The following is an 18002-nucleotide window of genomic DNA, read 5'->3' as shown; positions in this document are numbered from 1 at the left end:
CAGAACAACGGTTAATGATAGATATCTAAAAGAAACCAATCCAGTTTGAGCGGGCGGGGCTTGTGATTTTGAGACGAGGCTTGAGACGCATCCAAATTGCACAAGTGGGCGTGACTTCTTAGTGGGCTGAGTCAGTGTCAAAAACTAGACAATAGCTCCCCCTGGTGGTACCTCGTTTGGATCAGCTTAAAAATTAGAGTAGAGTAAAAAAAAAAATACACTTATTTCTTAATAAATGTATCAGATAGATACATAATAATTTAATTGCATTTAATTGCAAATAATGTTGTTCTCTCGTGTGCACCCACAATCACACTCGCCTAAGTGGACATGGGCCTCTAACTTCTAAATAGTCTCAACCACGGAATGATTAAATTATAGTGTTCCTCCCAAATTATGATAGAAAATTCATTATTTTTGTTAAAATTATTACCTTTTATTTATATAACGCCAACAAGTTACGCAGCGCTTCTTATATATACATATTCAAGGTTCTGACAAGACTAGAATTGACAGACTAAGGCAAACCGATACATTAGGTGGACTGGAGAGAGCCCGGCTCATCTCTTACGCCGTTATTTTAATTGCCATTAATACGTCAAAAAGCCACATAGCAGACTTGGTAAAGCCATGTACCTTTGGCCGCACCTCTAACCACACCCACAAAAGCAAAAGTGTCCCACTTTGGCCAGTTGAAATGTTGGGGGATATACTAAAAGGAAATATAATATGTATATAAATAGCAGAGCATTCATTATAAGTCGGATTATATCAATAAAAACAAATATTCAAGTTCACTAAATGACATAAATAGCTTTTAATATGTCACAACATCATATATAAAGTCGTGAAAGCTCCGCACATACCACACCTCTAACCACACCCCTTAAACCAAAAGTGCCCATATGAAACGTTTGGAATTATGTATTTCTATCTTTATGAAATTTGATTTTTTTATGCTTGGTGTATTGACGCGCCATTGCCATACCTCCCAAGTGTTCCTCTTTACATACCTCACAACTTTGAATTGGGACGGTTGGGGGTGGAGCTTGGGAGGCGGAGCACTATTGTGCTTACACAGAATTCGTGTCCAGTATGCATACTTCAGTGTCACAGACACACTATTCTTCCTCTAGATGCCTCGCTCACTTACATAAATATCTGGACATAGCAAAGTAATGTAAAAATGTCACAAAGTCTTGTGGTAAAGCTCCGCCCCTAATCGCACGTCTAACTACCCCCAACCATTTGAAATGTTAAGAGGTATGCATTACTTTCTAGAGATTTGATTGGGTTAATATCATACCTGGGAACTCTCTGGGTGAAGTGCCGCCTCTCCAGGTAATGGGGATGGGGTCACCGGCCACCCTAAAGGGGCTCCTAATACTTGTGCCATCACTCCTGTCAACCAACACACAGCATCGCAAAATCTTCTAAAAAAAACAAATAAGACGATGAAACGGTAACTTAGTTAACAGGCCACTGACCGCAGCGCCCGATCCGCTGCTGGAGTGACAGATGAGGTCAGCATGGGGCCTATCGGCATTCCCGGGAACTCTCCAGGTTTCCCCCAGAGTCTCCGGGTGAATCGCTGCTTCTCCGGGTCTCCACAGAGAAAGTCCATTTTGCGGGGGAGGTGTTGCCGGATGCCCCAATTCCCAATTTTGGTGGGAATGGTACTGGTAATGATGTTTCCAATGGAAACCACCTCCTCCCTCCAGCGTGTTGACGGCTCGGCTGCTCAGTGCTGCTGCCACATGCCTCCAGGCAGCCCCGGATTAGAGACATGGCACCTGGCAGAGCCGTAAGTTTGTGATCCTGGAGGACCAGGCGTGCACAGTAGTCTTCCGGTGCCGGCGTCGGACCTCTACTGGCCTAGCATCTTGCAGCAACACCGGACATTTTGGCACATTTTAAAAAACTTGCCAGAATTTTTTTTAGCACAAAAAAGACAAAGAGGCCGGAGAAAAGAGGGCGTATTGTAACAATAACATTAACTACTAAAATGTTACATTCAGAAGAGCAGCTGGAACAGCAGCTTTAATGGATTATAGCGCCCATACTGGGGGAAAGTTAGAAAGTTTCAATTTTGACGTCTATGATCATGACGTCATCAGACGCAGACTCGCTTCGGTTACCAAGCTCAAAGAAGAGGCTCTGCGGTTACTAGGAGAGCGGTTGGTCATGTGACCGGGGAGGGAAGGTGTGGCCAACCGTTGCTCCAGTTCCCGGAAGTGAGAAGGATGCTGATGCTGGAATAAACATGGCGCTGCGGGGTGACGGTTGTTCCGGGGCCTCGGCCCTGGTGGTGCTGTGGGGTTTGGTGCTGCTGCTGTGCGATGTGTCCTGGACTCGGGTTCATCACCTCACGCTGAAGGTCAGTGCGGAGTCGCCGGCTGGGGGTTATTAGGCTGAGGGGCGGAAGAGATATCGCAAGGCGGACATCCTGGATAGTGGGCAGGTGCTGGGTCTGAGTGACATAAACGGTCGCGGAAAACTAAATGCGTCACTGACAGAAGACTGTGAGGGGGTCACAGCCAGGGGGCGATAACTAGAGGTGGAGTGACAGGAGAGTGACAGCAAGATGAGAGTGGGGGGCAAGAAGAGGGTGACAGCAAGATGAGAGTGGGGGGCAAGAAGAGGGTGACAGCAAGATGAGAGTGGGGGGCAAGAAGAGGGTGACAGCAAGATGAGAGTGGGGGGCAAGAAGTGGGTGACAGCAAGATGAGAGTGGGGGGCAAGAAGAGGGCAGCAAGGTGAGAGTTGGGGGCAAGAAGAGGGCAGCAAGGTGAAAGTGGGGGGCAAGAAGAGGGCAGCAAGGTGAGAGTGGGGGGGCAAGATGAGAGTGGGGGGCAAGAGGAGGGCAGCAAGGTGAGAGTGGGGGGCAAGAGGAGGGCAGCAAGGTGAGAGTGGGGGGCAAGAGGAGGGCAGCAAGGTGAGAGTGGGGGCAAGAGGGTGACAGCAAGATGAGAGTGGGGGGCAAGAGGAGGGCAGCAAGGTGAGAGTGGGGGGCAAGAGGAGGGCAGCAAGGTGAGAGTGAGGGCAAGAGGGTGACAGCAAGAAGAGGGCAGCAAGGTGAGAGTTGGGGCAAGAGGATGACAGCAAGGTGAGAGTGGGGGGCAAGAGGGTGACAGCAAGGTGAGAGTGGGGGCAAGAGGGTGACAGCAAGGTGAGAGTGGGGGGCAAGAAGAGGGCAGCAAGGTGAGACTGTCAGGCAGGAGTTGAGACTGACAGCTAGATGGACAGAGGCTGGAGAGTGACAGTGAGATGAGGGTGACAGCAAAGTGACAGCAGGTAACCGCACTGACTGATAGTGACAGCGCAGCGATGGGTAGACGGTGACTTGGTGGAAGGTGTGAGAGATCAGGTGGTGACATCGCTGGATTCTTAGTAGGGAGTAAAAGAAGGTTTAGTGCGAAGAAAGTGATGACAGCGACGGGGCAAATATCCGAGAAGGTGGAAAGAATGTAATAAGAGGTAGGCCTCGGGTGACAGCGCTTCACAGATGGTGACCGCGCTTTTATTTATTTTTCTCTCTCAACATTGAGATTGCTTGATAACTGAAAAGTTTTCTCGGCGACACCTGTAAGGAAGTTTTACTCTTCCCTCTGTTAAGGTCAGGTTTTAACCTTGATAAAGTAAATGTGAAGCGCGATGGGTAACGGTTATCCAGCAGTGAGGCTTTCATACTTGCCAATGCTCATGGGGTTTTCACTTACAGTCCTGAGTTCTATGGCCCATCGCTCTGGTTTTTATTTTAAATATCTTACTGTATAAAGATTAAGCAGCAGCGTACTTTATTTTAGCGGCGCGGGGTCTCTCACTCATATATATTTCCTTACTCAGGACGACATACGGCAGAAGGTCCACCTCAACAGTTTTGGTTTCTATGAAAACGGCTCTATGAGCGTGAAGGTTAACAGCCTCTCAATAAAAAGCAACACGGATCTCTCCAAACTAGACAACAGCACAGTAAGTGACCCGAGATCCACACCCCCTCTTTTGACCAGAGAACCGACCGCACGTACCTCTGTGTGTTTGGGGGGTTTGGTGGCAGGAGAAAAATGGACAGACTCAATGGGCCCAGCGGTTCTTCTCTTATGTTCTGACCGGACCCCCCCTAGAGAAGTGAGCCCCTGGTTCTAGCAAACACTTCCGCGCTTACATACGGTATACACTCGGCTGGCATCAAACATTTGCTGATAACCCTGAGACATTCTGCTGATGGGAGTGATAAAGGGCCATTGGGACACAGGCGTGATGGGGGTGATAAAGGGCCATTGGGACACAGGCTTGATGGGAGTGATAAAGGGCCATTGGGGGACAGGCGTGATGGGAGTGATAAAGGGCCATTGGAACACAGGAGTGATGGGAGTGATAAAGGGCCATTTGAACACAGGAGTGATGGGAGTGATAAAGGGCCATTGGAACACAGGAGTGATGGGAGTGATAAAGGGCCATTGGAACACAGGAGTGATGGGAGTGATAAAGGGCCATTGGAACACAGGAGTGATGGGAGGGATAAAAGGTAATAGTCATTTACAACATTAACCCCGTCTGCAATGGATTTCTGATCTATTTCATGTAATTTTAATGGACAGAATGTTCTTTCAAAAACCAGGATTTCTAAGTGACCCCAAACCTTTGAGTAGTAGTGTATATATTGTCACTAACATCATTCCTGTTTTTTTTTAGTTTGGATTCAGCCTGGACAGGACAAAGAACGATGGCTTTTCCACCTACCTGGTAAGTGCGGGTGAACTTGAAACTTCATATACAGGATTTTAAACTTGGTCCAGGATTGAGACATTGACCGGGTTCTGTGTTTTCATTAAGCCCAGGTGTCATGATTAACCCATATAATGTAGTGGATGCATGGAATGGTAACCCAGCAGAGGTGGTTAGTTTCTTTGTTTAAGCATTCCATGAGTTAATCTGATGTTGATTTAAATGTGTTTCTTTGTACATGCCCTCTGTATCTGTTCTGGCTAGAGGTGTCATCTTCCCAAAGGACCCCTGTGGTGATTCATGGCCTTACAGATAAGGACCCTGAGTTATAGGAATTCCATTCCTATCTTAAGTGGAGGGGTTTCCATCACCTTTACCCCACCATAACTTATTGGCAGATCAAAGATGGGAACCAATTCTTGGGGAAGGTGTCATATAATCGGTCATGTGATCAGAGGGGGTTTTCTTGAAACAAAGTGTGATTTAGGGACAATGCAGCGTCCGAAAAGCAGAACTCCATGATATACTCTGATTGGAACAACATCGTAAGAAACCATCTGGACTTAAGGAGTTCCCACAGGCCTGCTTATTGGAGAAACTCGTGAGTGAGGGTCCTGTGTTTAAGTCCTATTGCTTTTAAGAACTGTTTGCTGTTTTATTTTCTTTTGTATGTCTTGTTTTTTTGTAATTCTGGCACTGTGTAATCTTTGTCTTTTTGTTATTAAAATATTCAAAATCTAAGTCTGTCTTTGGGCTCTAGTATCGATATCCACAAACCCTAAGAGAGGATAACACGTTACCGTATTGTTATTGAGTTCTACAGGATATATATATATGTTGTTTGCCTGGGGTGGGTTGATATATATATAGAGATAAAGGTTCTAATTCGGATTTCTCACGAATCCGGTATCAAAATCGTGAGTGGTGGCAGACTACCTGGGGGGATACAGGCAGGATTTGGGGGTTAATTTGGTATAGCTTATGCCTTGTTAAGGGGTCAAGTTAGTAAATCCAGAGGCCTGGTGCTATTAACCCCTTCATGCCCATGCCCTCCACACAGTCACGGCTTGGCAAGTAGTCCTGACCGTGACACCAGGTACCTCCGTGCCCAGCGGATAAATCAATTCCTCTTATTGATCTTTTTTAAAATGTGTGTGTGTGTGTATGTATATATATATATGTGTGTATATATATATATAATTTCCTAAAAAAATTCCATTAAATAAGGTGATTATTGCTTTAAGGTCCCTTAAACAAGATATTAAATATGCCCCCCCCCCCGTGCATGGTGTGGTGTACAGTGATTGTAATCTGAGGGGTCTATGCACGCGGGGGGAAGAATTTGTAGCACTACAGGTATCGGCATTGAATTCTCGAACCCACCCCACAAATCACTCTTCAATCATATAAAATGTTGCTTCGTTCAAAATTTTTCAGGGAATGCCGAATTGTCATGTGACGCACAAGCAGGATTGGATAGAAACCAAGGGAAAGTAGATTAGTTTTGGTTCCTGGTTCTCTGCAAATATACATTCGATATTCCTCATTGTACCCACTTTGAAGAGGAGAGGCACGTGTCTTGATTCCCAACGCGGTATATTTTGGGCTGATTTACGCGTTTATTTGTTCGTAGGATCAGGAAGTGCGGGACTGCATCCTGAAGCATACGCCAGAGAGCGTTTCCATAACGCTGCTGAAACTGGACTTTACCAACAAACGGTGAGCAGCTTTGCTTATTTTGAGCATACTTATCGTTTATAGTTCCAATGAATCAAAGGGGGGATTATCCACACTTTCAATTATTATGCCCATAAAACATATTTATCATATGTATTTATTTATATTTTGGTTTTTTTTCTTTTTCTCTACATTTAGTGTCCATATCAAGAACGTTGGCGGCATCAGCTTGCCAAACATTATTGTCTCGCTTCCAGAGGTTAAAGATACCGTGACGGCAACCAAAAGTCCCACCGTTAAAAGCGCCACGGTAAAAATCCCTTCACCTGGTCAGCCTGGTAACCAGAAGAGCCGCAGGGATACAGGTAAAGAAAATCATTTTTAAAATTCACACTCGTTCATCTGACGTGGTTTTGCTTTTTTTTTTTTTTTTTACATTTCTTTACAAAGTTCTCGATTGTCTGTCTATATTTTCATAAACCTCACATCTATAAAATTCTTGGTTTTCAGGTAAAGCTGCAGCTCCAGAGGCCAGGAGTGAAGACAAGAAAGAGAAAGACAAAGAGAAGAAAGAAAAAGTTAACAAAGAAATTAAAGTAAAAACACAAGTAAGTATATATGTGTGTTTGGGGAAAAACTTTTTTCTTTCTAGCAGCGTTTCTCGTTCAATAGGACCCTATTTTTTGGGTTATTGTTCTAGGACCTTGTATGCAAATGTACGTCTACAACGGAGGATAGTTAATCTGAATATGGGGCTTGCCTAATTTAGTGTTATAATGGCCAAAGCCAATATATTTTGCGTTTAGGTACTTGTGGGTTGTGTTTTCATACGAAAAGCTGCCATGGATGTGTGTTCAGCTTTTTGACTCTTCTTTTCAGGACGAGTATCGCTCTATGAAGGTGGAGGAGGGTGTAGCATCATTCCAGGTCGGTATTGGCTTCGTTCAGTTGTGCCGGTTCCTGCCGTTGCTTAGCCGGCCCCAGAGAGTAATCTCCCCTCTTTGCCTCTTTTACGTTTTTTTAGTTTGATTTTAACGTGAGCTCCAACGAGCTGGAGGGACTCTACAGCCTTTACTTCCACAGCTGTGCGGGAGCTGGAAATTCAGTCCGAGACCAGCACCTCTTCAGTTTGGATGTGAGTGATCGACTTATTTCATCTTCCTTTTCCCTGAGAAACTCTTGCAGGTTATGCCAGCCTCCGCTGCTTGCCGGGACATCATGGATGTAGTTCTGCGGAAAGCATTAGGGTTTTTCTCATCTGAAAATTAAAGGTGTTCTCTAGATGTTCTCCAGCTCTTTAAAACTCTCCTAACTTATAGCTGCCAAATTAAAGATCTCTTTTATTTGCTGCATGGAAATAGGACTTGGGTGCATAACACTTGCCGCTGTACGTTTTTTTGTCCTTGCATCTATATAATTGTTGGCAGTTCTAACCGTTTGCGATTGGTCTTCCCCTACAGATTGAAATTATCAACAAGAATCCAGAAAGTTACCTTTCAGCAGATGAGATTCCGTTACCTAAGCTTTACATCTGTATGGCGCTCTTCTTTTTTTCTGCAGGAGTCCTCTGGGTTCAGATCCTCCGGAAGCGCAGGTATAGAATTGGCTACTGGTATACAGGGGGAGGGGGGGGGCAGTGTAAGTACTGCTGGATGCCCAAGACCTTCCCAGAAATAAATCCTTAATCATGGAGAAATGGCCTCATTTAAATGTATTTACTTCTTAAGAGTTTGTCTAAATGGAACCACACAAATGGGAATAAAAGAAAATCACGTATGAAAGTCGGTGAGCATGCAGTTTAACGCGTTAACAGCCATTCCTCTGAATGTAGGATTCCCAAGAAATGGGCAACTCCTTTAGAGATTCCCAATTTTCCACTTAACTATGAAGAGCAGGAAAGGAAGCGATCTCCACGTAACGCTTAACAGCGGGGTGCACTTATGTTTATGTCTCGCCGGGGTCGGGGATGACGCTAGTGCTCTACCGCTGATCCATTTCTCTGGACAGAACCTTATATTAATCAACAAACCTGTTGTTCGCTTTAGGAGCGATGTCTTCAAGATCCATTGGCTGATGGCAGCGCTGCCTTTCACAAAGTCATTGTCGCTGGTGTTTCATGCAGTACGTATACGCCTCCCACCACCACGTTATCATTTTCTCTTCTTCATTAATTACACCACACGGTTCCGTAAGCTTAGGAAACCTATTTATTGCTGCTCACCTATCGCCTGTGTCCTATAGGCAGCATTTGTGTATATCACCGAGCACGGCATCTTAATTTCCCTGTTTCTATGAACTGCTATGATGTAAATATCTTGGTTTCCTTCTTTTTTCAGATCGACTACCACTACATTTCTTCTCAGGGGTACCCGATCGAAGGGTGGGCTGTGGTATATTATATCACACACTTGTAAGTGTCAAATATTCCTTACTTTATAGGTTTATATGTTGTTTAGAGCCCCTGACACCTGCGCTCTACAAACATGCGTTATATGTCGGCTGGTGTGTTCCTTTAAGAGAAACTAGTATGTGTGTCTATGCTTTCCCCCAAAGCTGAAAGCCTTTCTAAATTTTCATGGAAAATAAACATTTGTCTTTATTGCCTGACTTGATACACTAAAGATTTCTTAGCTGTGCAATTGCTTGTGACTTCCAGACTGAAAGGAGCGCTGCTTTTCATCACAATTGCACTGATTGGAACTGGCTGGGCCTTTGTGAAACACATCCTATCTGACAAAGATAAGAAGATTTTCATGATCGTTATTCCACTACAGGTGAGGACGTGCCGGGTCCCAATACCCCCTTCTGCGCTTCCGTGTTCTGCTTTGTGTAGACCTGGCGATCTCAATGCAATATATTATGCCCCCACGGCATTTATTCACTGAATGGGGAGTTGGTAGAGTTTTACTATTCGTTATGTAGGGCCGACAGTGGCAGGTTTCTGCAGCTAGAATGGCTGAGCTGGCCCTGTGTAATGTATAGTTCAACAGGTGAAGAAATCTCACTGATTTCATTATGCATTATACAGGGTTAGCCAAGCTCTGCCGGCAGCAGAAGCTCACTGATGTTGGCCTTTCTTATCGTGTAGAGAAGTGGTGACGACTCTCCCTTTAGTGAATAACCCCATTGCGAATGTGTGGTGCTTTTGGGAAGTAGCTCCATGATCCGTGAACCGTACAACTCTATGATGCAGCAAGCGGTGAATAGCACACGTTACGGGTTACTACCGCCGTGACACGCCATCGCCATGCCTGAGAATGCTATGAATCGGACGTTTTATATCGATGCTGAGCCTTTTCTCAGTGAGCACAGCTGGGGATACGGTGAAGTCATTAAAATCCATTTTATTCTGTGTCTCTGGGTTTCTAATACAATAAAAAAACAGTCAATGGTGACTCATTCGCTGACGCAGGGACTGGGAAGAGCGAATTTCACGCCTGCAGCCTTCCCTGCTATGGGAGGCTGGTTCAGCACCAAAGGGTGATTTAGCTGTACAATAAAAAGTTGGGTGTTTTTTATATTTTATTTTTATTTTGTTTACTGCACAGACCTGCAAACGCATTCAAATAACCCTTTGTATTCCTAAAGAGATTAGCACGTTCCATCATTACCCCAAATGCTAGTGATAAGTATTGCTTTAAGAAGCCCGAGTACCTTTTGATATTGCCTGTTTTCAGATTCACTTATCAGTTATCGAGATTTCTCTGAAAGGGTTCACAGTGAAGTTTTTTTTTTTTTTTTTTTTATCTTCTTCATATAAAAAACCGGTGCTAAAACCTCTTCTGAATTTGGCAGGTTCTGGCCAATGTGGCTTACATCATCATAGAGTCCACAGAAGAAGGCACGACGGAGTACGGGCTGTGGAAGGAGATTCTGTTCCTCGTGGACCTCCTGTGCTGCGGAGCGATCCTCTTCCCAGTTATATGGTAAGAAAACGTTCTTTGGCGTTTTAAATCCCTGATCACAACTTGCAAAAGGCGGACTTGGTTTTTCCTCGTATGCAGGCTCACAAACGCTTTAGTTGTGTTTCCCCCTGAATATTCCCTTCTCACTTATTGTTAACAGGTCCATCAGGCATCTACAGGAGGCATCGGCTACAGACGGAAAAGGTCAGACTATACTATATATATATATATATATATATATTATATATAATTTTTTTATTTTTTTTACTTTTTCGCCCCTCTCCAAGAAAATATCTTATATTAGAAAATAAATTCCCACGTGACACTCGGTTCTCTTTTTCTGCCACCAGATGGCAGTGTTCAAAACAAAAAAAAAAGGTATAGACAGTCAAATTGTAGGATGATGGCGCTTACCGCGCATGTAGGGCTCCCTTTGAAATAAATCGAGCTGCTTATATTTCCTAGGATGCTAAACTAAACTCTGCTGAATGCATGTGGATTTGTTTACCGCAATCTCCCCAGATGCCGCTGAGCACGTCAGCACCTCGACATCCCTGTCTGGGAATGCCAAACACACTGGCACCTGCGGCCTTTGCAGTGTTTGGTTTTTGGTGGAAAAGTATCGTTTAAGTGGGTTTTCGTAAATCACCTTGCGCGCGTGTTGGCATGTTGCCTCCCGCCGTGGCCGGTTTCTTTATATAAGGAGACCCCATGCTGTCTGCACGCGTTATCAAGGCCTCTGCAGGAACTTTCCACTTAACCCATTTTAATTGTCTGCATTAAGGCAACTCGTAAGAATCGTTAGCCCCTAGAGAGTCTCCTCTTTATTAGTGAAGATACATGATGAGCAATAAGACGTACTGATCCGCTTTACCACTTAGCAACCCAATTATCCGTCGCTTATTATTAGACATCACCTCGGACCCCTCTGTGTCCACGTCGCCTCCATCTGTGCCTCGAACTCGCCCGTCACACACGCGCTCACCCTTATCCAGAAGTTTCTTGTACTCTTCCCCCTTCTCCTATTGACTACGAGCCCCTTTGTTTCATGACACGCGTGACCTCGCAGATAGAAGGTGCTTTGCGGCTCCTTATTGAAATGTAAATTGGGCACGGCGACTTTTTAATAGATTAGCCTCCGATAATATGTTACTGCCAGGGTTTTAAACGTACAGAAGGCTCCCATTAGTCCAGCTGGTGCTGTTTGTTTAGTCCAGCGTACCGCCAGTTCTTTCTTTTAAATCTCTTCTCGACCGGCCATATGTTGGGGGTCTCTAACAGTCCGTGACAATAGACACCCCTCAGTATTCCTTAATTCCCTTTCACCGCTGCGTTTTCTTGCATTGGAGTTAAAGCCCGCAGGTATCCAGCGTGTTCTCGCTCCTGCCATGCATTCTGATCACGGACGCTAGCTTATATCTGTGCCTGTGCTGCCGCAGCACCGCGAGGACCTTCAATTCAGAAGTAATTATCTTGGAGATGGAATCGCAGCCCAAAGAGCAGAGATACCGCCAGCCGGTGGCACGATCCTCCACAGACGCCAGATCGGTATATGAGATTACTGGCGATAGTTCTACATTCTCCAGAGCACGAGAAAATCCTAAAACCCCTTCTACGTTTATATCCAGTATATTAAAACAATATGTAGGGTTTCTTAAAAGGTAACGCACGGGACAAGTGCCTCGTCGAATCAATTGACGTAGGTTTCTAGCCTCGGGGGCCAGCTAGGAGCCCGCGTTTGGAATACTTCACAATAGCGAGCGTTCAAGGTTAATGCTTTGACTCGGTACAATCAACGTGATTAGTAAAATTGCAGTAATTTATGCAAATACACCAAGACATTTAGTGGATAGAATCCAGAATTTCCACTAATTATAAAATGCATTGCTTACAATTAGAGGGCTGCGTGTAAGGGCCTTCCGCGCAGCGGTGATCGGTATCGTTTAACGGGTTAACGTTACTGAGCGGTTTATTTCTCCCTGGAGATACAATGTAACGTCATCGGTTTCCTGGTGTCGAGACAATCGGACGACAGCTAGGACTTGGTCGGCGACAAGAAAATGTCGGCCCCGTCGGCTTTAGATGCTTCAGTATCGCTTTCGCTTTCATTACTGCTATAGCTGTAAAGTGAGTGACGTCGGCAGCAGCGTGTCGTCGGATTCTTGCTGTGGTTACATTTCATCATGGGATCATCAAAAGGGGTTTATTCGCTTAGGAGTTGGCGGCGTCTGCTGGTGAGTGGTGGTTTCAACACCCTAAATCCACTATGCATTATAAAGGGCCATTTCTGCCCCCGGATCATGCATAGTTCAATCAGGTGATTGATGAAACTGCAGCTCTCCTGCGAATGCTCTGTTTGGTGGCTAAATCCCCCATTTTCTTAATTTTCGGCACAGAGACATGGGGAGGTACGACTATTAATCACACTGTCAGGACTATTCAAACTAAAGTGAGACAATTGGCACCTTTGCAGCAGACAAGTGGCCTCTTATGAGTTGAGCGGCTGTGAGTTTTGGGTGGCGGAGGACAGTGGGTGACGTTCCCCAGACTCCTTCACTTCGATCTTCTGTACAAACCTCACCCCCCCCCCATCACATCACAGCCGTGGTCTGTTTGCCTGCGTTTGTAATTAATAATCTCCGTTTAGGTAGCTGCGCGGCTCCCTCGCATACCTCCGCGGCCCTCTGTCTATATAAGGGTCGGGGAAATACTCGGCCCATCTGGCCTGCTTGTTGATCTGGCCCCGGGAACACGGTGTTTACGCACGTCAACCCAACACGCGCCGGCTTACATTGGCCCAAAACCGTCGCCAGAAGCTGTCGGCGCTGTGTGTAATCAAACCCTGCTTTTATATTATATATTCCGAGCCCGTCTGATGCCGCGGGGTTAACGGAGCGTTAGCGGGAGAATTATTTTTAGGATAGAACTCTGGATTCCTCCTGGGCTTCAATAAAAGTATCCTCTAGATTGTAAGCTTGCGAGCCGAGCCCTCTTTACCCTGATGCAGCTGGTCCTCTTAGTCTGTCCGAGCCTTCGAATGTACAGACTGTAAGAAAATAACAGTATTGGAGCAATATATTAGTTTACGTAGTGCCCAAGTGTCCCTGTTTCCTCTGGCCAGTCCCTCTTTTCTTGGAGCTCAGAATGTTTGCTGTCTGTCTCTATACCCGACAAATTCCCAGAACAAATTCAGCCTTTTTGTGTTCAGCAAAAAAAAGCTACGTTCCGAAGGTCCGGCTCTTGGAAGACGTGGCAGGTGCCGGTTAAGAACTTAATCTGAATTTAGTGATTAAAACTATTTAGAGCGCGTAAGAGCGCCCGTTGCCTGCCTTCCTCCCGCTATCGGCGATTCGTCGGGGCTCTTAATGCCGGTTTTGCAGGAGAAAATCTGCTTGGCTTGCCGAGGGTAATTCGCGGCATTAGCTCTGGGATCGCGGCCCGATCGCTGGGGACGGAGTTTGTGTCTCTGGTGCTGTGGTGCTGATTACTTAATGATGGGCTTAATTACAGCGGCACACGTATGAAGCACGCGGCCTGCTTCTAAACGCCAACGTTTCCTTAAATTAATAAAAAGAAAGAACTTTCGTTAGGTCTTCTGTATCAAAATCAGTTCTTTAATTTATTTTTATTTCTAGTACTGGTTGTTTTTATCCGGCTCCGCAGACCAACGTTCAGATGCAGTGATGTTTGCAATCCCCCCCCCCGCTTGCTTTATGTGACATTTAACCCTTGTCTTTCCGCAGCTGCGATCAACTTGGCGAAGCTGAAGCTCTTCAGACATTACTACGTCATGGTAAGTCAGTCGCGAGTCCTCAACGGCGCCGCAGCGTCCTTTTCTATTATCGGAAGAACAGACGAAGATGGGAAGGGAGCGTCCGCTGACATTCAGTACACCCGAGGCCGATGCGTGGCTTGGCTGTAAATGTTATGCCTGTGAAGGAAGGGTTAATATATCGCTCGGGTTCTAGATTTGTAATATAATCTATTACCGATCAAAGCGTTCCGTGACTGTCTTGTGCGGGACGCTTTGTCAAAGGGCAAGACTTGTGTGCGGCTCTGCTTTTGGGGCGATTGCCGTTTACGTTTAACTGTTTCAGTGACAGCAGGGTGTAAAGCTATACAGTGTATATAAAGCCACACGGTATATTACAGCACGTAGAGGGTTGGTCCTCGGTCCTGTGTGTTGTAGCAGCCCTGCCGTCTTTAAGGGACTGCCCGGATACGAGTTGGAGACTCGGGTGGCTTTAGCACCGCAGTATCTGACTGGCTTGGGAAGGTGAGTAAGGGGCATAAGTACTGTTCCTATAAAACCAATAGCTGCCGGTGGGAAGTATAGCTCCCCCCCCCCCGGGGCAGGCCTGGTTAGTTGCCCAGCTCTGCGGTGCTGAATATTACCCCCTGATAAATGAGAAGGGATGGGTAGTTGGCTTGTGCAGTAATTGCATTACAGCGATCTATCACGGCAATGGCCCTGGGTGCTTGAAACGCAGACATAATAACCCGGGGCTCTCACAGCAATCTATTAAGTGGTGCCGTAAATTCCTCTCGGCGAGATTAATCCCAGATCTGTTCGCTGACATGTGCTTCGCTGGAGTGGCCGGTCGCTGACGGCTTTGGTGGAATCGGGGAAAAAATGGATGCAGGGGCAACGAAACGGCTCCCGAACACAGCCAAAAGTCCGCCGTTCCTGCCGGTTACCGTGAGGTTTCCCAAATGGAGCGGCTTCCAGATCCAGCACCTGGCAGGGAAAAAAGGCTTTCCAATTTGTTTTTGGTCCTAAAGTTACGCTGATTTACGTTGCCATATGCAAATGAACCGCAAATAATTTGCATGTGGCGGCAAGGCGACTGGAGGCGAGCGTTTCCGAGCCTGGACGGCCGGCTAGCGATGCGTGGGATGTCTGCGGGGTCCGGGAGCCAAAGACTTTCGGTTTTTGAGGGCGTTGATTGCTCGATTCTTGCTGTACGAGGGGACTGGTGGTTTTTATCGCCTCTCAAGTGAGGAATAATGGAGGTTAATTTGGACTCCTGCCGCAAGAGCAGAAAGCCTGCAGATGAGAAACGCGTCGGGAAAGACATTTTAGGATTTTTTTCCCTTTTAGTAGTAAAAATATCTGCAAACAGCACGGTCAGATAATATGAATTTGGGTAAACCAGAGAGGGAACGTCCTTTACCAGCAATAACTCTCTTCTCTCTCTCGTACCACCAGATCGTCTGCTTCATATACTTCACCCGGATCATCGCCATTTTTATTATGGTTGCAGTCCCCTTCAAATGGAAGTGGATGTACCAGGTATGTTTCCAGCGCCCGCCGCGACCCCACCCCCACCCCAGCGGTCGCCACCACGTTCATAAACTGTTCAATAAAAATGTTCTAAATTATAGGCGTACCAAACTTGGTGAAAATAGACCTTACTTTAGGTTTTTTTTTTTCCTTTCTTTGGTAGAAGTGAATGCATGTGATGTTTTAACCCTTTGCATGCATTTACTAGTAGAGCGTTGGACTGCATTCTACCCCGAAACGTTCCATCTTCCGGGTTTTTTGTTACTGATCTAGGTCTGTCCCAGCGATTGCGCTAACGGGCGCGTTTTCTTTTGTAATACCGCAGCTCCTGGATGAAGTGGCCACCTTCATATTCATTGTGTTAACCGGGTATAAATTCCGCCCGGCGTCCGACAACCCGTACCTTCAGCTTCCCCAGGAAGATGACGCCGATGACCTGGAAATGGAGGCAGTGTAAGTAGCCCGGACGCCGTCTATGCATGGGTTGAGTTTATTCAGTATATGGTCCCGTCCAATTGGGCGGTGTGGTAGTAATCCTTCGTGTTATTGGTAGGAAATGAGGTTCCTTGGTCATCATGAAGACCCCAAAGGCCTATATCCCTAACCTCACGCTCGTTCTAGCCTGCAGCCGCGGGCTATACCCTGTTCTTTCTTTATAGGAACCAGCTGATACATTATTTCAGGTAGTCATGATGTTCTTTCCATCAGGCCCCTTCCCTTATTTAACGTTGAGCCTCCAGCTCCTTCGCAGGTGACTTCTGCTGTCCTCCAAGCGGTGTCTGTTTTGTGTCCAACGGGTCAGATGTCCTAGTTTAGTAAGACCAGCGTTTCTCCAAACATCAAAGCATCGCTCGAGGCCTGGCTTTCTGCACTTCTTTCCGTCTACTAGCTGCCCCGTCATTGGCTGAAAGCAAAACTTGTGTATATATACAATGGCTTCATCCCAAAACTCCTCGGTAATGCTATGTATTTGCCCTCCATTTGTGTTCCGACTTCTCCCGTTCCGTGCCAAAGTGTTCTCTGACATCCATCTTGATCACCGCCGGCGATGTTCAAATGTCACAGATCCCTGCGATGAGCTGAACCGCGCAGCAAACCCTTTTATGTCTTGAGAAACGTATTTAGCGGGGCGCAGAATATTTTCTGAGAATTCATATTTTTTTTTTTTACCTTTTTTGATTTAAAATTCAATCACCCCCCCCCTTATCTTTTATATTCCAAAGAAAACCGTTCTAGAAAGGAAAGGTTCGAATTTAAATAATAGTAAAATAACATCGGCTGACCACCAATATTATCAGCAGCAATATTAAAAACGCTGAATTTTGTCATTTGAAAGAATCATAAATTCACATGATTCAAAATTAAAAAAAAAAACACAAATATATATATAATATGTTTTTTTTATAGCGTTAATAGATCCCCATAATTTAAGCAAAACATTCAGCATCTTCAGCTTTTAGAACGCTGGAATCTCTCTCTTCCAGCTTAATTTGCTGTCGAGGGTCTCCATAGCCAAAGAACGCCTGTCAAATAAAGTAATTTTTTTTGTAATTATCATTATCAGTATAGATAATATTTTGCGTTTAATTAGTAGCAGCCGCCTTTTGCTGACCGGCTGTAATAATCTTTGTAATTAGTGACCGGTCTTGGGCTAAAGTCTGCGTTTGTTGTTTTCTTTGTTCGTTTGTTTGTTTTTTTTTGTTATTTATATATATATATATTTTTTTAATTTTCTTTTATCTCGCCGCAGTGTGACAACCACAGGAGCGACAGAGGGTGTGAAGAAAGTGAAAAAAGTCGTCAATGGATCTTCGGAGCCGCGCTCGGAGGGGGATAGCTACGTTTTTTTGGGGGGGGGGGATTTTTTTATATAGATGTACCTCAAATTAGAAGCAAGTGAACGGCTTAAGTTATTATATACGAGTGTACAGCGACTGCAGTTTTTTTTTGTTTCGTTCTCTTCTATTTCTAGGTCATTGGCGTTTTTTGTTTTGGTTTCTCTCCACTTTTCATCGCTATGAAAAAAAAATTCACCCATATGTAAATATTCTTTCATTCTATAGGGGAAGAGAGAGACTGCATACATATTAAAGGTTTAAAAAATATATATAACGGGCGTAAAGTATCCTGGTTTTTATTTTTGATGGGACTGGTGGGCAGTGGTAATGTTTTACCTGCAAGCGATTGTCTGCCGTCACTGAGTAAGGTAAGCGGAAGTTAACAGAGTTTAACCCCTTCGCGACCTTTGCCGGTTCAGGACCGTCATGACAAGAAGGTCACTAAATGACCTTTGACGGTTCTGAACCGTCAAAAAGTTAAATAAGCTTAGAAAGTGATCAAGGATCACTTTCTTCGCTTAAACGGCCTTGCTGCAATGCCTCGATGTCGAGGCAATCAGCAAGGCCGAG

At 45.4% G+C, this 18002-nt stretch overlaps 1 protein-coding gene across 1 annotated transcript; it reads left to right on the top strand.

The window, feature by feature from the left end:
• Positions 1 to 2211: 2211 nt before the first annotated feature.
• Positions 2212 to 17699, top strand: LOC128503266 (protein GPR107-like). The gene is made up of 18 exons (XM_053473306.1): positions 2212 to 2377; positions 3847 to 3972; positions 4696 to 4746; positions 6362 to 6447; positions 6604 to 6770; positions 6898 to 7007; positions 7285 to 7332; positions 7430 to 7540; positions 7866 to 7999; positions 8451 to 8526; positions 8742 to 8815; positions 9062 to 9179; positions 10201 to 10331; positions 10471 to 10514; positions 14054 to 14103; positions 15520 to 15603; positions 15920 to 16047; positions 17345 to 17699. Exons 1-18 carry the CDS (start codon positions 2264 to 2266, stop codon positions 17466 to 17468), a joined length of 1776 nt encoding a protein of 591 aa, XP_053329281.1. The 5' UTR covers positions 2212 to 2263; the 3' UTR covers positions 17469 to 17699.
• The last annotated feature ends 303 nt before the right edge of the window (positions 17700 to 18002 follow it).

Source organism: Spea bombifrons, chromosome 8 (assembly GCF_027358695.1).
Source record: "Spea bombifrons isolate aSpeBom1 chromosome 8, aSpeBom1.2.pri, whole genome shotgun sequence".
NCBI classification, from domain to species: domain Eukaryota; kingdom Metazoa; phylum Chordata; class Amphibia; order Anura; family Pelobatidae; genus Spea; species Spea bombifrons.
The sequence above is the reverse complement of the archived record's forward strand: the minus strand, read 5'-3'. Positions and strand labels throughout refer to the sequence as shown.

Excerpts from the sequence above, each read along its gene's own strand:
- LOC128503266 (XM_053473306.1), top strand. The coding sequence starts at position 2,264 with ATGGCGCTGCGGGGTGACGGTTGTTCCGGGGCCTCGGCCCTGGTGGTG. Across the intron at positions 8,816-9,061 it reads GTATATTATATCACACACTT|ACTGAAAGGAGCGCTGCTTT; the intron begins GTAAGTGTCAAA and ends TGTGACTTCCAG. Across the intron at positions 14,104-15,519 it reads TCAGACATTACTACGTCATG|ATCGTCTGCTTCATATACTT; the intron begins GTAAGTCAGTCG and ends TCGTACCACCAG.